Source organism: Tamandua tetradactyla, chromosome 2, assembly GCF_023851605.1.
Source record: "Tamandua tetradactyla isolate mTamTet1 chromosome 2, mTamTet1.pri, whole genome shotgun sequence".
NCBI lineage: Eukaryota > Metazoa > Chordata > Mammalia > Pilosa > Myrmecophagidae > Tamandua > Tamandua tetradactyla.
Window position 1 is genome coordinate 13,538,833 of NC_135328.1, and position 22,049 is coordinate 13,560,881.

Genomic DNA, 22,049 nt, shown 5'->3' on the forward strand with positions numbered 1-22,049 from the left:
CCCACTGGGCTCTCAGCTGCCTGCCTGCCTGCCTGCCCGCTTGTAGCCTCCACCCCCCACTTTGCTGTCAGGTTTTTCTGGAAAAGCCAGGCTTGCGAAAGCTCTACCCGAGGCCTTCTGCCTGACTCCCCGGCCCCACTGGACAGTCCAGAGGCTCTGACCAGGTCTCCTGTCCGTGAGTCCTGCCGTTGTGGATGGAAATGCTCTCACTTGAGTCCATCCTTAGGGCCCTGCAGAGCTCAGCCCCTGGCCCAGAGTGGCTCTGGCTCACCAGCTGCTGGCTCAGGCAGGGTGCAGGCCTGTCCCAGGGGCGCTACCACCTGGAGGGGGCCTGGTCAGTCCAGCAGGGCGAGCAGTTGGTGTGTGGGGTTGCATGGTATTGATGGTCGGGCTCTTAAGGGTTGGGTGCTGGGTAAGGAGAGTGAGTAGAGCTGGGCCCCCAGGCCAGCCACAGCCTCAGGGGGTCTCTCACACCCCCCACTCCCAGCCTGGGGAAGTGAGAGGAGGGGGCCCGAGGAGGAAGTGGCCACTGGCCAACCGCAGCTGTGCAGGGAGGACACTGAGACAAGAGGGCTGGACATGGCAGCCGGCAGCCCTGGCCGGAGCCTAGAGATGGGCAGGTCTGGAGGGAGAATGGGGTGCAGTGATTGCCGACACCTGTGAGACCATCCACCTGGTTTGTCCCTGCTGGTAGGGGATGGCTAAGAGGCTCCCGGTCTGAGACCCAGGAGGTCCCAGATGTAGAGAGCCCCTCTGAAAGATGCTTCCCAGGGTGTCAGGCACCAGGGAGGAGGAGGAGGGGGTGTGAGTCAGGGACCACCCACCCCAGCCAGTACAGGAATGTACCCAGCAGGAGGACAGGAGAGGGCCTGTGCTCCTGTCCCGAAAACTCACTGAGACCAGCTGTGTGGGAGAGGCTCTAGGGAGGGAGCAGAGAAGGCTTTTTAAGGGGAGTGGGGAACATTCAACCGTGGTGGGGGTGGCAGGCTTTAGGGACCCCAGAACCCTGTGCTGTCCCAGCTCTGCCATCGCCCAGCTTGGACAGGCCTCTATGAGTCTCAACCTTCTCATCTGTAAAGTGAGGTTATGACAACATTCACTTTGTTGGAGGCAGTAGGATCAGAATAGAACTAGGTCTAACCAAAGCCCGGCACCCCAGATTTTAGGCCATGCACCCCACATGTGGATTGGGATTTGTGAGGAGCAGGGCAGGCTCAGGGGACCAGGAGCTGAGTGGCTGATTCTGTGCGGCTCTGCCCAGACCCCAGGCAGGTAGGGTTGGGGGGATGGGCCACAGTCCGGGCAGGGCAAGGAGAGGAGCTGCAGGAGGGAGCATGTCACCTCATGCAGCATGGGGAGCTCCTGGGACAGGCAGGGTGCGGGCCAAAGTGGGAGGGCTTGGAGCTGGCTTTGGGACATGGATCTGGGGTGTGTCAGAATCGGGAGGGGTTTGGAGAGATCAGCCCAGGGGCTGGGAGCTGGGGAAGGAAGGGAAGTCATGGGGGCCCAGGCCCCTTCCATGACTCACCTTGGGCTTGGCATGTGGCCGGGCCATGAGCCACAGTCCCTGCAGTTGTCACAGCAAGCCCAGTCAGGGCTGCTGTCACCACACTGTCCCAGCATCTTCCTCAGGACCCCGGGGCCGGCTGTTGATCAGGGTGGGCTTGCCACGACTGTGTGGTGCTCCTGCTTGGGGGGCAGCAGCCAGGCAAGGCTGTTTAGGGGTCCTGAGCCCCCATGGTGGGCAGTGTGGCTGGATGGGCTGGGCCCTCAGCCAGCGTCTCCCTCTCTGGGGTGGTTTCCTGGGGTTGGGCATGAAAGTACCCACCTGGGAGTCGGGGCCACCTGCGATCTCCAGGCAGAGTGAGCTGCCCATGCCCAGTGGGTGTTCTTCCAGCATGTGGGTGGGGCACAGCCCTGGGTGGTGGGTCCGGCTTCAGCCCCCCCATTTCCTGAAGCTCCATGGGTTCGGGGACTCTCCAGGTCTTTTCCATCCTGGGCTATGCAGTGAGGGAGCTTGTTTCCAGGACTTGCTGCCTCAGTGTCCAGAGCTGTGTGGGGGACAATTCTCAGGATGAGGAGGCCCTGAAAATTGCCTCGTCCAAGCTCCTCTTCTTTGGTGGGGTCTCCAGAGGCCCAGGGAAGCTGAGGTCCATGCCTGCTGGAGGTGGAGGGCTGGGGCTAGGCCGGCCATGCTGCATGGAAGAGCCAGAACTGTGGAGGCCGTGGGTCCTGGGGGCTGTGGGGTGGACGTCCAAGGCCTCTGCTCTGTTCAGCAAAGCAGGAGGAAGCAGGGGAGGGAGCTGCTGCCTGCATGTGGGGACATCTGTGAGCGCCCCAGGAGGCTGGCCGTGCTGCTTGGCTTAGTCCACAATTGAGGCTGGGGGCAGCCCTGGGCCAGAGGTGGTCAAGGAAGGTGGATGTGGGATCAGCCCAGGAGGCTGCAATACCCTTGGATGCATGTGAGGTCTCTGGATGGGGACTACATACTCTTGAGCAAGTTGGGGGTCTGTGAAGGCTGGACTTGGGGTGCCCTGGCCTACCATACCCTCCCCCCAGGGCTGATGTTGGATGAGCCTGTCTCTCCCGGCCTCCTGGCCACCAGCCTCTAACTGGGACCCCAAAACCCGACCATCCCTAACCACCCTAGCTGGCCTGTGTGCCACCCTGCCAGGCCCCCTCAGACACCCTGTGTCCTGCCAGTTTGCCCCTGTCTTGGGGTCTCTCTCCTGGCACTGGAGGGGCTTTCCAGTATATAAATCTCATCCTGGTCCTTTACTGTACCAGATTTCCTGACACCGTTACATGGGCCCCCTGCTCATGCCCTGCCTTGGACCCTGCCCACTGCTGTGCCCTCCCATCATGGTGCCCTCTGCACTCAGCGCATCGGCCAGGCTGGGCGTCCCTCTGGGCCTTTGCATTTGCTGCTTACTTGGCCTGTGTTACCTCGTTCTCAACGTCACCTTTCCAGGATGCTTTTCCGCCCTTCCGTGGCCCCACCACCCATCCATGCCCCTCTTGCCCTGGACCGGAAGTGAATCACTGGCTCTGTGAGCATGCCCCCGTCTTGACTGGCCCCAGCCTGGCCCCAGGCAGGCACCTGGTCTGAATGGGGTTGAAACAGCCAGTGTAAGGGGGGTGTGCTGTGTGTCCTCAGGGCTCATGGCCCTGAGAGGCCCAGCGCCCACCCTGCCTGGCCCTGCCTGCACTGACCTCCCTCCCCGGGCATGTTGCAGCCGTGCAGGAGGAGCGGCAGCGGGGTAAAGACCGGAACGAGAACGAGGTGGAGTCCACAAGCAGCGCCAACGAGGACATGCCCGTGGAGAAGGTCCTGGAGGCCGAGTTGGCCGTTGAGCCTAAGACAGAGACCTACGTGGAGGCGAACATGGGGCTGAACCCCAGCTCGGTGAGTGCCGCCGTGCCCCTCCCCTGCCGCACACCGGCCTCGCCTAACCTGGGCTGTGGGTCCTCAGTGGGGCCCGGCCTGGGGCCCAGGTGATGGGTGCCTGTCCCACAACCCTCCCTGTGTGCACAGGATGGGTGGACCCCAAGGCAGCCCAGTGGAACCCTGCTCCCTACTGGTCACCCTTCTGCAGGAGACAGCAGGAGGTGGAGATGGGCAGAAGGGCTCTGCAGGCCACCAGGTGGGGTTCCGGCTCTGCTCGGCCACAGCTGAGGCCCAGACAGGTCCCTGGCCTCGTGGCCCCTAGGGTGTGCCAGCTGGGAGGAATCTCCAACGTGTGGTTGCCGTGCTCGCTGCTAAAGCAGGAGCCAGCCCACGTCCCCAGCCAGGCCCTTGCCTTCTGGAACCTCCCTGCCCCTTCTTCCCCTGATGGGCCTTGCTTTCCAGCGCCCTGTGGCCCCCGTGCTCCCCACCACCCAGACCACCTGGTCAGCCACGGGTCAGGGCGGGTCCTGCAGCCTGGGCCCCAGGGGCAGGGTCCTGACACCCCTCTGCCTGCCTCCCCTGTTCCAGGTTGGGGTGGAGGCTGGACGTCAGTTGTGAGGATTCCATGGGTGAGCAGAATCTTCAAAGAAAGTTTGGGGGATCAGCTATGAGTGTCTGTCTGTCTTTATATTTTGCCAGTAAGGATATTACTTAGAAAGCAAAAAGCCGTTTGCCATCTGTCCTCACAGTCATTTCATACAAGGAAAACGGTGTTTTGTTGTGCTGCAAACCGACAGGGCTTGCTCAGAATCTGAAAGGACGATTCTTTAAACAACTGCGTTTTACTCGAGCAGCTCGTATTCCTGCCTTCCAGATTCACCCTTGTACTGAGCTCTTCCTTCCCGGCTGGCCTGGGTCCTGCTTCTGGGCGGGTCTGGCCAGATCCCTTTCCTGGACAGGCAGGCCGAGGCCCCTGAGTGTGGCTCCCCCGCGGCACCTGGCCCCAGCATATGGTCTCAGCACTGGGAGCCTTGGGCTGCCTCGCTGGGGGGCTCTTGCTTTGACCTCTGGAGGCGGGACGGGGCTCCCACTCCCTGACAGTTTTTCCGGGTGCAAGGTGGGAGCTCACAAGACCTCCTGTCAAGGGGAGCCCATTTTGTCTCTATGAGAATCGTAAGATCGGAGAAGTTAAGCCCTTTTCTGAGGCCACGTTGCAGGATGGCATGCAGCAGGCGGCACTGGAAGCCCCCATGTCTCCCCATCCTTGGGAAGGGTCCCCCAGGCCTCGCCCCCTGTGGCACAGAACCATAACCCAGCACCTCTGTTCATGTGGACCCCACCTCTCCTTTCCCTGGGCCTTGGCTCTGAGCCCCTACACCCTGTGTTTTGTCCACCCTCGATTCACAGGGGACATTGGACCCACATGCTGCTTCCCAGAGCCCCGGCAGAGCCACCTGGGCACCCCCCGAGTCCCCAGGGGTACAATTGGGCAGTAACCAGGGTGGATGACAGGTCCCTGGGCCAGGGCTTCCCAACAGAGCCACCTGTGCTATGACTTCTTTGAGCTTTGAGGCTCTAGTCTCAGGTCAGCATGACTCCTGCCCCCAGCCCCCTCCCTGTGGGCAGTGGGACCTTGCCTGGCTTCTCCAGGTCTGCCTCTTCCCCAGACCAGGTGAAGGCCCTCGGCTCTGACCTTCACTGGCTGTGCTGTCCCTGGTCTGTGTCTCCAGTTTGGCCCCCACCTTAGCCCTGGGGAACCTACCTCCCTCTCCCCCCCATCCTGGTGGTTCTTGCGTCTCTCTGCCAAGTGTTTGCATCATGGAGATTTGGGGGCTAGTGCTATCAGCAGGTCTGGCCCAGCTTCCCCGTTTCAGGTGGGGAAATGAAGGCCCAGAGAGGAGGCAGGGGGCCCTGGTGTCTGTGAGTCTGTGGCGGAGCAGAGAGTGTCCATGCCTGGGACTGGCCGCTGCGCACTTGGCGATGGGGTGGGCGTCCCCCAGGGCCTCATTTGGTGCCCCGTGAGCAGACACTCAGCCTGAGCTTTCCACAGCCCTGGCGGAGGGCTTTACTGCAGGAGCATCATCACCTCCTTCACCTACCTTTGTTTATTCAGGAATTTGGGGACCCGGAAACCATCAGGAAGCAGGGGTGGACATGGCCCCGCCACACAGGGCCCACCCGTCCTCAGGGAGACATGTGGTGGCCTCGGATGATGCCATGGGAACTGTCACCCACGTTGTGGGTGAAGACCTCAAATGAGGAGAGGGAGGCTGTCCCTATAGGGCTTCAGGGCTGGGACATCAGGACAGACCACGTCGGCAGCCTGGGTTCCAGGACTGGTAGGGGAAGGCCTAGTCCAGCCTTAATGACCTCCAGGCTGGGTGGCCCTGGGCCTGGCAGGGTGATAGACACCCAGCTGCCTCGGGCAGCCTCTCATGTGACCCTCACCTTTCGGGGTGCCCTGCTCAGGTAGACCAGAAAGGAGGGTGGTCTCCAATTAGCCCCATCTGAGGTCTGGGAGGTGGGACCCAGCCATCTGGAACCCCAACTGGTGTCACTTGCCATGGAGTGCCGGGGTGGGGTGACCCCTGGGCTGTGCAGCTGGGCCTCAGGCCACACAGCTACCCAGTGGGGACCTTGTGCAGGTCAGCTTCCGAACCAGGCTGCCTTGTTGGTCACACGGGTGGTCACCGAGCTGCCCCAGGCACTTGGCACAGACTTGGCCCCTGTGAGTACTCAGGGTTCTAGTGGATGCCTCAGAAGTTTGGCCAAGAGCGAGTGTGCAAATGCACAGTGGGCATTTCAGTGTGGAGGACATTCCAGGAGGGCTTCCTGACAGAGGTGGCATTCTGTCCACCCCTTGTACTTGGGGTCCAGGTGCTGCTCTGCCCACATGCCCCAGGTCTGTACTGACCACCTCTCCCTGCGGCCTCAGCTCCCCTCTCTGTATCCCTCAGCCCCATCCCACCCCCTACAGCCCAGTACCCCGTTTGCCACCATCACCTTCCCACTTAGGCTCGTAGCAGGTCCTTCCTGCAGGCCCGGCAGTGTTTAGACTAAGCTCTGCTTACGGAAGCTTTTCAAGGGAGGCATTTCCTCCTGTGTGACGCCGCCATGGTCTCCGATGGGAGGGACCCTCGTGTCCGGTTCTCTGTGGCCAACTCAGTCCCTTCTCACTCAGGACCCCAGGGTTGTGGTTGCGGGCTCTGCCCTGCCCTGCCCCTGGGGTCACTGAGGCTTCTTGTCTGTGGATAGGCTCTTCTGGTTAGAACATTCCAGAAGGCCTGAGGCCGCGTTTCTGGTGTTTCAACCTGCTCCCAGCCTGCACTTTCCCCTCCGTGTCTGTTAAAAACAAAGAACATTTGTGGGCCCAGCAGCTCATGGGTCCCCCACTCCTGCCCACCGCATGACCCACTGTCCCCTGCTGGCATGTCTCCCTTCTCCGCAGGTACTGGGGCTGTGTTTGAGTTTCCTCTTGCCTCCGTAACAGGTGGCCGCAAACTCGGTGACAGCCCTGCAGAGTTTCAAGGCGAGAAACCTGAAGTGGGTCTTGCCAGGTTCAGCTGTTCGCAGGGCTGGGTTCCCCCAGAACCCCGGCTGCCCACTTCCAGCCTCAGGCAGCTCCAGCCGCATCCCTTGACCCTTGGCCCCTCCTCCCTCTGCAGCCAGTAGCCCAGTGCTCTCTCCCTGCTGTCCGCCCTCTTCTCACGTCCCTCTCTGACTCTGACCTGCTGCCTCCCTCTAACAAGGACCCTTAGGGTGACAGGGGGCCCCTCGGTGATCCAGAGTAGCCTCCTTTCTCAGGGTCCTTCCCTTGGTCGCATCTGCCGAGGCCCCTTTGTGGAGTGGAGGAACGGCCAGGCTCCGGGGTCGGGACCTGGGCCACCGTGGGATAAATGCATCCAGGCCGTGCTCCCTGCAAGCCTCTTGGCAGAGCCCTGACGCCCAGTCTCTCTCCCCGCTACAGCCCAACGACCCTGTCACCAACATTTGCCAAGCGGCGGACAAGCAGCTGTTCACGCTGGTGGAGTGGGCCAAGCGGATCCCACACTTCTCTGAGCTGCCCCTGGACGACCAGGTCATCCTGCTGCGGGCAGGTGAGTGAACATGCCCACAGGGCTGGGGCTGGGGCTCCAGGAGGGAGAGGGGCCGGGGGGGGTCCTACGAGGATGGACTGATGCTGGGGTACCCCTTCCTTGTGCTCCCTGGGGCTGTCAGGGGACAGTCTGTGGCTCGGGACCTCGGCTTCCCTCTCCTCCCTTGTGAGAAGGTAGCTCTGGGACTGGCTTCTGGAGAGGTCAGGGGTTGGCCAGACACCAGGGCCTGTGGACGCAAGAGGCCCTAAGGGGAGGGGGGTGCATCGGCTGGGGCTGCTCAGCCAGCCCGGAGCCCGACCTTGCACCCAGCGATGGCTTCAGCTCCTCTTCTAGGCTGGGCTCACTGTGCAGGTGGTGGGTGCACAGAGAACGCACGTGGAGTGCAGTGATGGAGACACTGGCCAGGGCTGTGGGGAGCCAGGTCCCTCCCACTGTGGAGCCTAGATCCCTGTTCTCACCCATTCTTTGCTGAGCAAACGGATGGGCCATGGGCCTGGGGCCTTAGCGCAGGTTCCCATCTGGTGAGGGCTGCTGGGAGTCCCACCACAGTCCCAGGAAACCGAGTCTCCTGCCTGGCGGGCTGGCTTCTCCACACTTGCCCTGAGCAGCAGACCTCATCGGGTCCCTGCTGCCACTCCACAGGTTCGACACTGGCCTGAGCGGCCTTAACCAGATGCAGGAGAATCAGCCTCGTGGGGGTGGGTCTGCCCGTGCTTCCCGGGCACTGGGGTGGGTGTCTGTCCCCCCTTCTCCGGGAATTCAACATGTGACCCCTACGCCCTTTGGACACTGACTTCTTCTAGGGCGGGCCCAGTGTCTGCCTAGAGGTACAGGTGCACCCGCCCCCCTGCCCTTGCCACCCCTCAGGGCCTGTGCAACCCTGGCCTTTGGAAGGCCCCTGCAGCAAGGCGGGGGCACCTCTTGGGGAAGGAGGGGGCTCTTCCTTACACCAGACAGAGCCTGCTGGGAATGCTAGTCACTCATCCAGCATCTTCCACTGTGACTCCCCGCCTGTGACCGGCGGGCAAGATGCCTGGGCAGACCAGAGGCCTGGGGCCGAGTGGTCATGGTGGCTGTGCCCGCCGCTTCTGACGTGACATCTTGCCCATGGCTGGGGCATTAGGACCCGACTTCCAGCTCAGATGCTGACCCACAAAGGTGCCAGTGGGCAGGGAGGATACTGAGAGACACCAGCCACCTCCATGGCCAGTGTGCCTAGAGCAGCTCCAGACATGGTGCCAGCCACTTCCAGCCTGCTGCGCGACACTCGCCCCTCTCTCCTGGAGCGTACATGCATCCTGCCCCCCAAGCAGGTGTCCTCCCTAGCCTGGAGACTGGGAGGGCCTGTGCTGGCAGAGTGGCTTGGTGCCTAGCCTCAAGTCCCCAGCTCTGCTGATGCCCAGCCCCAGGGGCTCTGCTCACCCCTAAGCACCCTCCCGTTTTCTGATCCTCTGTGGCGGGGGCCAGTGGCCCCAGTACAGCAGCCCCCAGAACAGTGGTGGCTTCCAGCCTGGTATCCAATTCCCTCGTGTCAGCTGCTGCAGGGCCAGGTGCCCTTCCTGGGAGTGGGTTCACCCGATCGTCTGGCAGGCCTTTAGAAGTAGATTGTCCCTGAGGTTGCTACAAAAGGGGCTCCTCTTTTTTGTTTTCCTCTGCCTCGTTCCTGAGGAGGATTTGGCTTAGCTCGCAAGATACCAGCACGAGGTAAGGAAGGAGCTGGCACGTAGGCCTGGGGGGCAGTAAGGGCACACCAGCTGGGTGCAGCAGCTTGCTTGCCCTACCTGTGTCCCAGCACCTTCCTGGTCTGTGTGTCCTGGGCCCTGGCACTCAGCAGCCACCTCCTGCCCCACTGTGCTCCTGGCCTGTGCCAGACACCATCCCGAAGGTCTCAAGGCAGTGGGAGAGGTGGACACCCCAGAGAATAGCTGATGCCAGCAGCCAGGCCAGGTCCAGAGAGGCTGGTCTGGGGGTGGGAGATGCTGCAGCAGGTTCTGGTGGCAGGGTGAGAACATGTGGGGCCAGGTCTGCCCCTTGCAAAGCCCTGTCCCCAGCCTCCTGGGCCGCTTGGTTCCTGCCCTTGGGCAGCAGGATGTTCGTCTACCCTGGACCTGATCAGGAGAAAGAAGGGAGGAGGGGCCCTCCCTAGGAGAGTGCTCATTAATTAGGACAGAAAAGCTAACATCCCAGGGCCACATGAAAAAGGTCCCCATGTGGGGCATAGGGAGGGACCAGGGGTGGGGGATGGGGACAAGGCCCTAGGTTCTAGTCCTAGCTCACTGCGTGATTTTAGACAAATCTGTTCCCTTCCCTGGGCCTCAGTTTCTCCATATGTCAGGTGGAGGTGGGGGTCATCTAGATCAGTGTTCCCCAAAATGTGACACTTTAGACCTTTTGTGGTTCTGAGAGCAGGATCCTAGTTCGAAAAGACTTGGGCAATGCTTGGTTGAACAAAGAAAGATGTTTTCTCTGCGGGACTTGTCAGAGCTCTTAGAATGCCAGTATATACTTTAATGGTGCAGAATGGAGGACAGGGGGCCAGGCTCCATAGAAAGGGGTTGGGGAGTGCCAGGTGCTGGCTGTTCTCTGCATCCTCAATCAGTTATCCCTCAGAATGTTCCACGTCCCTGGGAGCACAGCTTTGCCTTCATGCCGTTCACACTGTGATCTCAGTGGGCCCAGAAGCTGCATGGGGCCATCCTCACCAGCGCACCTGAGCCAAGGTGCTGCACACCTGCAGGCCAGGGTGTCACATACCTGGGGGGCAGAGGTCAGCACACCTGTGAGGGGTGAATGAGGTCGCATCTGACACCGTAGCCAAGGCGCGGAGGGCATGGGCACAGGTGGTTCCTGCAGTTGCTATTCTGTAGGACGAGTCATCTCGCCAGCTTCTGGGAGCTGTGGATGTCCTCATGGACAGAGGTTTCTCGCACTTAGAGTTTTGTTTCCATACGCTTTTCGTAGCCTTCTGACGTCCGCCTGGTCTGCTTGTATTAGACCCTCCTATAACACAGTGTCTCATTGGCCATGTGGCTCTGACATGCCTTGTCTGGGTTTAATAATTTACCTTCCACTTATCACACATTGGTGGCCAAGAGTTAGCTGTCAGGACTAGCCTGCACGCAGCTGTTCCAGGGCTGTCCGAGAGAGAATCCACGCAAACCGCTGCACACGTGCTCTGTGGCGTGAGCTTTCCGTGCACATGGAAAAGAAACTTCTATGAGCACATGGGTCTGGAATCTGGGTTAAACAAAAACTACAGTGGGAGCTCATTGCGGGACTTCTCAGGACCTTCGCGGTGCTCCTGGGAATAGTGAAAGGAGGAGGCATGGAGGATTTCCCAAACTCAGGTGCTGGGGAACCTTTTTTCCAGTGGACGCCATGGGGCTCAGGTTCCATGGAGCCCGCTGTGCGAACCCTGCCTTGGCAGAGGTGGGTCCTGGACAGTATGTGCTGCCTTTGGGGGGCCAGGGAGGGGTTGGGGAAAGGGCAGCGCCTGAGGACAGGGGAGTGACCTTGTACCTTCCTCTCCCCAGGCTGGAATGAGCTGCTCATCGCCTCCTTCTCCCACCGGTCCATAGCCGTGAAGGACGGTATCCTGCTCGCCACCGGCCTGCACGTCCACCGGAACAGCGCCCACAGCGCAGGGGTGGGCGCCATCTTTGACAGGTGCGGGCAGAGGCTCTGGGTTCCCCCCACTGGCCTGTGTCAGGCCACCCCCAGCCCCTTGGTGCCAGGCTCAGTGCTTTCTGCGTGTGAAGGTCATAATCTGCCTCCTGGAGAATGCGGGACACTCAGAAAAAGGCCAGGGAGAAGGCTAGAGCCCCTTCTAAGCCCACACCAGGGCTCAGTGGTTACCACAATTGCTGTCAGGGTTTACTGGCTTCCAGTCTGTTTCTTAACCCTGGAAATGTGGACTTTTCCCTAGAAACGAGTAGCTTCCTCTGCAGATACAGTTTTGTGAGAACTTGTAGACTCACCATAGATGCTTCTAAGCCGTGCCTGGCGTGCATCGAGCCCGGGCATGGTGGTGCAAGCTGCCTACTTAAACTGATCCCCGAGGCCCCTCGCATGGGCGTGTTGAGAGCCCTGTGCTGATGTCTTCAGGTGGGCCTTGGACTCCTCAGTCCCCACCTCCGCTGTGTCAGCATTCACATGGAAGGGGCAACATGGGGTGGAGGGTGGACATACGTCTGAGAGCCGGCCACCTCTCTGCCTCCATTTGAGTTGCTCTCAAACGCCAATCCCGTTCACTCTGCTCCGGGGTGAGGGGGGAGCGGCTGCCCCAACCCTGTCCCTGCCCAGGCCTGGGCTGTTTGGAGACCTGGATGTCGGCTCCAGCTGGATGGAGCAGGAGAGCCTGGGAGAGGGACCTGCAGCATCAGGAAGGGGCAGGCAGAGGGATGGGGAGACAGGAGGACTCCCAGGCCAGCCTCCCAGTGGGAGAGCTTGGAAGCTTCAGGTGGTGGTTGATGGTGAGCAAAGACCACCCACCTTCACCACAGGGGAAAGATTGCTGCCCCACAGGATGGTTCAGGTAGGGCTGACCAGCAGGCCCCTGGGAGCTCCTGGATGTAGTCCTGGAACTTAAGCTCTGGGGATGTCAGCCTGTGCCAAGTGCAAATAGTATCTTATGGTCACACGGTGGGAAAGTGCTGGTTTACACGAGGCAGTATCTGCTGCGGGACTTCACAGAGCCTTTAACAGGGCCATTGTACAGAGCGAGCCCCAAAGGAGGCTGCTGGTGGCAGTGCTTTCTGCTGTGGGGGTCTCCTCTTGTGGGGCACGTCTCCTCAGGGGTCCCACTTTGCAGAATACAGCTTCAGCCATGTATCCAGCTGATGCAGCCTCATCCCAGCTCATAGAGAGGAGAGGATGACAGTGGCACCAGGGCTTATATTCTCTACCCTTCTGAAGGGACGGAAGCCTCGGCCTTGGGACTTGGGCTCTCCCTGCCCATCTGTCATGTGCCTAAATTGCAGACACCTGAGGTCTGATTTCTTCCCTGGAGAATGTGGACATCTGAGCTACTGCCCTCACATGTCTACTCTTCCGTGCTTTCCAGATAGGCCACGTCCCTCCCCAACCCATAGTCCTCCACCCTAGGGTACTGTAGCTCACCTCCCAAGTCCCCCTTGGCCTTCCACCTGAAGTGTTTTCTGGGGGCTGGTGGCAAATCGCTGGGGTTGGAGAGGGGCCTAGCCTCAGACGCTTCCAGAGGGGCCAGTAGAACTCAGCACTCAGCTGCTGCCTCTCAGGCACCCCAGAGAGATGGGGTCCCCACCTCTCCGATAAGGCTAGGTAGGGCTAGGCCACCATGGAAACCTGTGGCTTGGGACAGAAGTGGAGATACCCTATGTCTGCCGGCTCGTCCTCTAGGAAGGCCGTGCCTGGGCAGGTGTGGCCCAGGCATCCCCACAGGCTGAGAGGCCTGGCCTGCAGCTGAGCGGGAGAGGGCAAGAGGATGCTGGCCCACACCTGCCCCCTCCGCTGGCCCACACCTGCCCCCTCCGCTCTGCTCGCATGAGGCCCTGCCCGGTGCCCAGGCCCCTGCTCATAGACACCTGGAGGGAGGAAGGAGGTGGGCCATGCCTTGAACCGGACCAGGGTGGAGGAGTGGGTGCTCCAACGTTTCCTCTTTGCCCTTTTCTGCACCCCCTGGGCCAGGCCTGGCTGCCCAAGCCCCCCGAATCCTGGGGCCCCCAGGGCATGGGCTGACAGGTGCTGGCCTTCTCCCCCACAGGGTACTGACGGAGCTTGTGTCCAAGATGCGGGACATGCAGATGGACAAGACAGAGCTGGGCTGCCTGCGTGCCATCGTGCTCTTCAACCCCGGTATGCTATCCCTTTGGCCTCCGGGTGCCCCGAGATTCAGTCACCCCAAACCTGGGGCTCTGGGGGCTCAAGAGAGCCTGAATTCTCCCTCCAGCCCCACCACTGAGTATCTCCCCATTCCGAGCCTCAGTGCCCCCCTTGAAACCAGGAAGGACAGTCACGCCTTCTGCATGTGCCCTCGTGAAGAGCGGATGAGGTTGTTTGTGCCAGTGTCAGGCCGGTCTCTGCATGCAGCCGGTGTAGTGACCAGCGGTCCTCAGTAGCCTCAGGCTCCTACCCTTTGCACCAGAATTCTCAGCTCAGGAGAGCAGGCTTTATTCCAGAACATTCTGGGACCCAATAGCCTGCCCTGAACTGTGATCACCAGCCTCATGCCAGGCTTCGGCAGAGCAGGCCCTTCTTAGAACCCTGGCGTCCTGGACGTTGCTGGGATGTGGGGCCTGGGCATGGCCCTGGGAGGGGAGGCCGAATCTGTAGAGGTCCCCTACTGGAATGCCTGCTGGTCCTGACCTTGCAGCTTAATGGGAAATGCACCTGAAAGCTGCCACCTGTGTGCCATCAACTCCTGGCCTGGACAGGGGCACATGGGATGCTTCCTCCAGGAAATTTGGGAGGAGGCCTGGTGGAGTGGGTAGTGGGGAGGTGGAGGTGGGTTGGTGGGGCAGCCCAGGCTGGTTCTTGAAAACCTTGCTGAGTTTGGGCTTCATCTTAGGGGCTTGGGGAGCCCCTCAGGATTTTGGTGGGGAGGGAGCCGACCATGTTTTTGTGTCTGAGGACTCACCACAGCTGGAGGGGACACAGAACAGGGGCTGCTGTGAGCATCCAGGTTACTGCAGGAAGCTGGTGGGGGCAGTGACATGGCAAGGACTGGCCACTGTCAGGGCTTGAGGCACTGGGACCCCTGCCCTCCTGTCACCTCCCGCTCTGGGACCCAGCTGGGTGGCCGTGGGGAGAGCCCATTTCTAAGAACGTGCCAGCACACAGTTGTGTGCACATCCATGACTGAGCCAGCGTGGGAGGCTGTCACATCCTCAGCCAGCTCTGGTGGGATCCCCATTCAAGTGCCCAAGCAGACTGGCTGCCCATGCTGGCTTGCTGACGTGGTGTGCTGTGGGAGGGAGGGGAGGCCTAGCCCGAGCCAAGGGTGGCCCAGGGCCTGAAGCAGGCAGGACCCATGGTGGGGCTGTGTTGTGGGCCAAGCCCTTAGGGCTCTTGGAGGGGGCAGAGCCCACAGAGGGCCTGGCGGTGCAGAGCCTGTCAGGAGATGCCTGGGTGGTGGAAAGACTGTGGAGGAGCCTAGTGGGGGTGGCAGAGCCCTCAGGGGTGTGGTGGGGGGCAGAGCCTGTTGGGGAGCCTGGCGCCTTCCCAAGTGCAGACTCCAAGCCTCTGTGACATTCACACTGGGCCTTGGTGCCCCTGCTCGGAGGCCAGCCCACTGAGATGAGCCATGGGAGCCCCATCCTGGGCCTCAGAGGGAACAAGTAGCAGGCCTGTCCCCTTCGGAGGCCCAAGGGCTGTAGCATCTTCCCCAAGTGGCAAGAGGAGAGGGTGGGCTCCAGCCCCTGCCCCAGCTCTGGGATGGACTGCATTTGGCTGGGGCCAGACCCAGTGCTGGGTGGGCCTGGGGCAGGAACTGGGGAGCGCAAGAGGGACTTCTACAGTGCAGACCCCGGGGATGGAGGATGCATATGGGGAGCCAGCTCAAGAGCTCTGGGCACAGGCCAAGAGGGCAACTCGGCGTGTGTAGGGAGTGGCGTCGCGGGCTAGGGGCTCAGCATTGACTGGCATGAGGGGCTCTGGCCACTTCAGAATGCCCTGTGACTTCAACCACGATGGCACCAGAAATGGCCCCTTGCTCCTTGGTCCTTCTCGGGCCCCGGTGGCTTTGGTGGCCCCAGGCTCTGTGCCTGCAGGCTGCCCCTCCAGACCCTCCAGGGTCCTGGGCTCAGCTGGTGTGCTTCCAGGGTCTCGCAGCCCACTGCACGGATCGGGGTGTTTCTGGGGAGAGAGCTTACAGGTGTCTTCAGTAAAAGCCACCGTCAGCAGGGGTCTCTTTCAGTTGCCATGGCAAGCAGGGCAAGAGGGAAGCCAGGCTCATGACACTGTACCCGTGGGGAAACTGAGCTCTGAAGGTCAGGGTCAGGGCCCAGAGTAGGTTCACTGTGGGCACCCCCTCGTTCCCCAGCCATGATGCCTCCGGGAGTGGGTGGGACAATGTGTCCGGCGTGTCCCAGGTCTGCAGCAAGGGGCTCTGACTGTGTCTTCTCCCTCGCAGACTCCAAGGGGCTCTCCAACCCGGCGGAGGTGGAGGCGCTGCGGGAGAAGGTCTACGCATCCCTGGAGGCCTACTGCAAACACAAGTACCCAGAGCAGCCCGGGAGGTAAGCTCTTGGCCAGCGGCACCCGCACCTGGGACTTGCTTTGTGACCCCACCTGCCTGCAGGACACGGCTGACCCTAGCCCTCAACACACTTTTGGGCAAATGAGAGCAGGACTTCTGAGCTCTGTGGCCAAGCCGTGAGTGGACAGGCCCTGGCTATCCATACATGCTCTGCCCCCTGCAGAGGCCAGTCCCAGGCTGGCGAATTTTCAGTGCTTGTATTTGTTGAGAGAATAGTTGAAGTCGGAGCTGGTTCATGTCTAACGTAGGTCGGCAGTAGCATACAGTAGGTGCTTCATAAATGCACATGGAACAGGGGCTGAGGACAGAGCTGGTCTCCCCTGAAGTCCAGGAGGGGTTGTGTCTTTTCTGGGTGCACAGTCCTGGGTTCCCAGTGGGCACCCAGGAGGAGGGTGGGGAACACGGTGGATTAGTGGCAAGTACTGTCAGTTGTCCTGATTCCACTCCCTCCTCAAGAGGGCACCTCCTGGCCCAGGCAGAGGGGTGTGGACCAGATGGGGAGCCCCTCTACGCCCCCGGGGCTCCCTGGGCCCGCCCCGCCGACCGACACCTAGAGGGTTAACTGGTCCCGCTCCCTTCACAACCCTCATCTGGTTTGGTTTAAAGTGAGACGTCCCGGGAGATGGTGGCGGCGGCCTGTTTTTCCTGGCTCTCTGCCCACGGCCCATCTCGCCAGCTCAGCAGAAACAGCGCGCTCCCTGGCCCCGCTCCAGCTGCGAGGCTGCCTTCTAGCTTTCAAGCGCGGGTTGTCCCACAGCCAGCCACGGGCTTTTCCCCTGAAACGAGGCGTTGTTGGTGATTAACGGGGCCCGCGTGAAGCGCCAGGGCGGCCTGGAACCATCCTCAGCCTCTGTCACCCCTGAGCCTGGAGTGGCTGACCCTGACAATCATCCTCCAAGACACACGCCCCCTCCCCCCCAACTGTGACTCCTGCCCAGTCCCCTCCTCAGGAAACTCCCCAGGGACGGGGCCAGGCCCACACACCCACCCACCCCCAGGCTTCCGCCAGCCTTCCTGTCTGCGACTCTGACCCCAGCTCAGCAGAGCCCTTTTTGGGGAAGGGGCCCCAGACAGGAGGCCGAGGGAAGAGCCTCTCCTGAGCATCCCCGGCTGTACGCACAGAGCTGTGGGAGGGGCTTGCTGCAGCACAGACCTGCTACCCATCCACCGTGGAGGCCCAGGGCCCAGCACCCCCATGACTCCCTGCCACCGCCAGGTCCAGCATGTCACCTGTGACGCTGCCCTCTCATCTCTATCCCCGCCCCCCTGTGCCAGCACTGGCCCCACTACCTCTTGCTAGGACAGCTGCCACAGCCTTAATCTCCCCATGGCAGTCAGGGTCATTGCTGATAACTTGTACATCCATTCACATGCTCTCTCCACTACTTAAAATCCTGCTGTGGCTCCCCACTGCCCTTGGTGAAAGCCTATGTCTTTGAACCTTCCCCACAGAGCTGTCCACAGCCCACCCCAGCCACTGGTTTCTTCCTCCTCTCTGCTTCTCTTGGGGTCTGGGTGCTGGACCTGGTGGGTGGCAGGGGGTTCTGGGGGTGCTGGCGGCCTGGGCCCCCACCACAGATGGGTAGCAGGTCTGTACCAAAGCAACCCTGCAGTCTCCTCCAGCCTCCTGTGTTTCCTCTGCTCACGGTGCCCCCTCCTCTTCTCGAAAGACAGCCTGGCCCTCACGCTGTCTGCATCTGTGAGCTGCTGCGGCTCTTCCTGCAGCGGGGTGGAGGTGGTGGCCCCTGCAGCTCACCCACCACGCCTTCCCACAGGTTCGCCAAGCTGCTGCTGCGCCTGCCAGCCCTGCGCTCCATCGGCCTCAAGTGCCTGGAGCACCTCTTCTTCTTCAAGCTCATCGGGGACACGCCCATCGACACCTTCCTCATGGAGATGCTGGAGGCCCCGCACCAGATGACTTAGGCCTGCCCTGCGCCCACCGCTGCCCCTCGGCCCACCCTCCCCGCCCCTCCTCTGCCCGGCCTCTTCGGACCTTGAGGCTCAGCCTGGCGCTGCTCTGCCTGAGTTGCGCTTGTCATTGGGTCACCACTTGGTTTTGGCCAAGGGCAGTGGCTTTCCCAGGCGACAGTGGGAGCTGCGAGAACTGGGGTCAGACCCAGCCGGGTCGTGAGTGTCTGGGCGTCCTGGGCCCTGGAGCCCCGGGTGGTGGCAGGGCGGGCTCATTTGGGTTGCTGTTTGCTATTGCTGGTTTTGGAAATATCCCTGCGTGGCCCTCCCGTGGGGAGCGGCCATGTCCGCCTCCTCGGTGTGGGGCCTGCTGGCCCACCTGGGGTCAGCAGGAAGAGCAGGTCAGGGGCAGGCTGGTGCTTCACTGCAGAAGACCCCCAGCCCCTGGGAAGACCGGAGGGGACCGTGGGACAAGCGTGCTTCCCTTGGCCCAGAGAGATGACTGCGTGGTCCTTCTTCCAAAGATAACTGGCAGTCTAGCCCCGAGCCCGTGAGAACACGAGCTGACCTTGGGGTGGGGGGCTGCTGGGGCATGCCACCCGCCCCTCCTTGGCACAGTCCTGATTTTAGCTTCCACCCATGGTCACATTCAACTGCAACCTCCTGCCATCTAGCCACCCCTGAATCCTCTTTGAGTCTGCCAGGTGGGCCCAGGTGAGCCCCTGGTTCCTTGAGGGCCAGCCCAGTCTCAGGCAGGGCTGGGTGCCACTCTCCAGGGGCCTTCCTGGGAGGGCATGGACCGTGTCGAGGCAGATCGCTGATGTCTGTGACTGCCCGCAGCACACACGGGTCTCCTTTTTTGGCATCCCTAGGGCTCGCAGGATGAGAAGGAGCAGGATTGCTGGTGGGTTTCCCCAGGGTTCTTCAAGCAGCAAGGACGTTTGGGGGAAGGGAAGGCGGCAGGTGCCAGAGGCTTGTGGGGGCACTGCACCCCTACTCACCACCTTCCAAGGAAGGGTCCAGCAGGCCATGTCCTTGAGCACTGCTCGGTCACTCTGCAGCCACGGGGCTCCACTGGGGGACTCCTCACAGGCCCTCTTCCCTGTCTGCGTCCCAGCACCTTTACATCACAGGCCAGCGGTCCCCAAGCCATTGTTTTGTTGTGGGCCGCTTTATCTACCCTGAGCTGCACCTGGGCGCCCCTGGGCCTCTGTTCCAGTTGAGGACTCAGCTCAGGCCACCCCCTGCCCAGCTCCCCCCGGCCGAGCTTCCTGCCAGCCCCGAATCCCTCTGGCCTCTGGAGCCCAGCCCAGGTGGGGTGCTCTGCCTCCTAGAGGGCTCTAAGGTTGAGCTGACCTCTTTGACACCGTCACCCCCACATTCATGTTTTGGACCCTGTGTCCCTTGCATGCATCAGCAGTGGGCACCAGAACAGGGTGGTGTGATTGGCCGCTGGAGACTCTTGCCTTCTCAGCTCGCCGGGGGAAGTGCTGCAGTAGTTGGGGGAGCGTAGCCAGGCCCCCACACCTCCCCACCCTGCCGTGCTCCCTGAAATGGGGCTGGAGCTGCTCTCCTCCAGGTCTGCGCCCCATCTGGTCCAGAGAGCGGCCCTGGGGCTCCAAGGGGCTGGGCAGGGAAAGGGGCTGACTTCCAGGGCTCCGTGGGAGAAGAAACTGTCCATTCTTTGCCTTCCAGGAGGCCCGGCCAGAGCCAAGTGTGAGGCACCTGGGTGGAGGCTACAGTAGAGCCTGGGCTTGGATGAAGTCTGTAAAATATTCCAAAAACATCTCCTTCCTCTCCGGGCCCTGCCTGGGAGCTGCCCTTTAACATGGAGGCTGCAGGGCCGGGTGAGAGAGCAGGCGCCTGGGATAGGCGTCCCTGCCACGGGCTCCTGGCTGGCCTGGCCCAGAGACGGGACTCAGTCTCCCATCTGTCTCTGCCCCCAGACACCACCAGGAAGTCCTGGCAGCCTTGGGGGGCACGGTGTGACTGGCAGAGTGACAGGGCACTCTTGGGGACTTCTGCCCGCTGGGGGAAAGTTAGAAAGCTGCCACAGCCACCCAAGAGCCCTTGGTGCCTTCTGCAGCCAAGCCCACCCATGGCGGAAACCCGGGGACAGGCCAAAAGCCCTGTGCCTTGGGGACCCCTGCCCTCACCCCTTGGGCCAGCCGGTGCCCGCCGAGCCTTAACCACCACCCTTGAGCACTGCGGGTCCGTTCCACCTTCACGACCTCCTCTCCACCTCTGGTCCCGTCATCGTACATGCAAGACTGGAAGGGAAGCCTGGGAAAGGGGCAGCTCGCTCGCTAGGAGTAGGACTTCTGTTTAACCGGACCTTTAGGATTCTTACAAATCTGGTTCAATTAAGGTGATTTTTTTTTGTAATTATTATTATTATATTGTTATTATTTTGGTGGGAGAATCTTTAATTTTCTAAAGATAGCACTAACATCAGCTCGTCAGCCATCTGGGCCTGGCTGTGCGACACAGGCCTGGAAGGCTGCCCTCTGAGCCTCTGGAATGTCCCACGGCGCCACCCCCCGCAGTGCTGATTCGTAGAGCAGCGAAGACGCCCTGCCGGGGTGTGTGCAAATGGCAGACCCAGGCCCCAGCTGCCCCACGTCAGGTGTTTTCCGTGGTGCCGCCAGCACAACCCGGACGCATACAGCCTCCGGGGGGGTGGGGAGAGCGCCACACGCCCGCCGTTGGCACGTTGTGGCATTCCCGAAGGAGGCTGGGACCTCCAAGGCGCCGGCCTGTGGGGAACCAGCTGATGTCCCCATGGTGGAGTTGGGGTGCAAGGCCCGGTGCCCATCTGGGTGTGTCGTGCGCAGCCTGTACATAGGAGCCACCTGCCATCAGCGCACAGCATTGTACAATGGCCACCGACGTCTCCTGTTTATTTTTAATCAAGACTTCTCTTTCTTTCTCCTATACATTTGCTTCATGTAAGCAAGTACCTAAGGACCCCTCCTCTGGTGAAATCCGGGTTTGATTGAATATCTCAAGGCAAGGAGATGCATCTATTTTAAGATGCTTTGGAGCAAACAGCTTTAGCAGTTCCCAATCTTTAGCAAAGCCTTAGACGGGACGAATCGCTGACACTTTACACTTTAGAGAGGATGACAAACACACAGAGAGAGTGCAGATAAGGAAAAAAAAATGTCTAAAGCATCGGGAAAGGTAAAATATATATATATATTTTTGTACAAATGTAATTTTATCCCTCGTATACTTGGATGATGTGGCGGGTGGGGGGTGGGGACATGTTTTGTTTCTGCTTCTAGAGATTGAGGCGAAAGCTTTCTCAGAAAGACGTTCCAACACGGAGTGAGAGCAGACGAAGGGGCGCCTGTGACACAGCATAAAGGCTTTGTACCAAACGGCTTCAGATACATGTATTTTCTCCTTTGGGGCAGGAGGGTGGGCCTGAAACTTTCAAGGGTTTTCTTCCCCTTTCGAGTAATTTTTACAGCCTTGCTCTGTTCTGTCCTTGCTGCCAGCCTGCCTTCCAGCGGCACTGACTGTGAAATTACTTCCCTACGTGATTGTTCTCTTAAAAAAAAAAAAAAAAAGTTGCGGCCACAGCTGCCAGGGTTTGACGAACAATGGTGTTAGAATTGTGCAGGAAAGAAAAAAAAGAACCACCAAGAAAACCTAAGAGGAGAAACAAACAAAATATGAGCGTTTAAAAATATATTACCATTCAGTTCTCATTTGTTCCGTGTCAGGGTCTTCCTGTTCGGGTTTGGGGTTCAGCGAGGCTGGGGGCTTGTGGGAGCCACCCCTACGTGCAGCAGGAGGGCCTGCTGGTCACCTGGGCCCCTGGCCAGGACCTGCCCAGAGAAGGTCTCAGGCGCCACCCAAAGGGCCTGCCGAGACCCCAGGCTTCAGGCCCCCCACACTCCCGGCCCACCCTCTGTCCCTTCCCTGTCCCCCGGGCAGCCTGGGGGCGTGGGCCCCTCTCAAGGGGTGTGGGTCATCGAGGGAGCGGGCACTTGCAGAGCTGCATGTTGCCGCCTGCGGGGCCCCGTGCCTATGTGGGTCCGGGAGGGGGAGACCTGCAGCCGGGGCGGCCAGGTAAGCGGGGTCTGTGGCTGCTGGTGGCCACTTCCTGCCACCATCTGCCCCATTGCTGGCGGTCCATGCCTGGCACTTCCACATTGTCTGGATGCTGAGCTGCGCTGATAGTCCCCCGAATGCTTCGTGCACTTCTGCGTTACTGGTCACTCTCCCCAGGGGCACCAGTGCGCCCTGAAGTCAGGAGCATGGCCTTGAGCGTCCTGCCTCACAGGTGGGCAGAGGCATTGCTGCGGAGAGCGGGTGTGGCTCTGGACGCTTCTGAAGCGGGAGACAGTGACCCCGGGGTGTGACCCCTTCAGGGCGAATCATCCCAAGGCTTCTTCTGAAATTACCCCCCACG

General features: G+C 60.9%; 1 protein-coding gene across 9 annotated transcripts in view; it reads left to right on the forward strand.

Moving 5' to 3' along the window:
• RXRA (retinoid X receptor alpha) overlaps window positions 1-21,342 on the forward strand; it is a 96,814-nt gene extending 75,472 nt beyond the window's left edge. For all 9 annotated transcript variants that reach the window (XM_077139619.1, XM_077139607.1, XM_077139657.1 and 6 more), the window contains 6 exons: window positions 3,237-3,406; window positions 7,356-7,485; window positions 11,019-11,151; window positions 13,226-13,317; window positions 15,593-15,698; window positions 17,494-21,342. In XM_077139619.1, coding sequence (XP_076995734.1) covers window positions 3,237-3,406; window positions 7,356-7,485; window positions 11,019-11,151; window positions 13,226-13,317; window positions 15,593-15,698; window positions 17,494-17,641 — 779 coding nt within the window. In that variant the 3' untranslated portion in view covers window positions 17,642-21,342. The remainder of the gene's footprint in view (window positions 1-3,236; window positions 3,407-7,355; window positions 7,486-11,018; window positions 11,152-13,225; window positions 13,318-15,592; window positions 15,699-17,493) is intronic.
• Window positions 21,343-22,049: the final 707 nt, after the last annotated feature.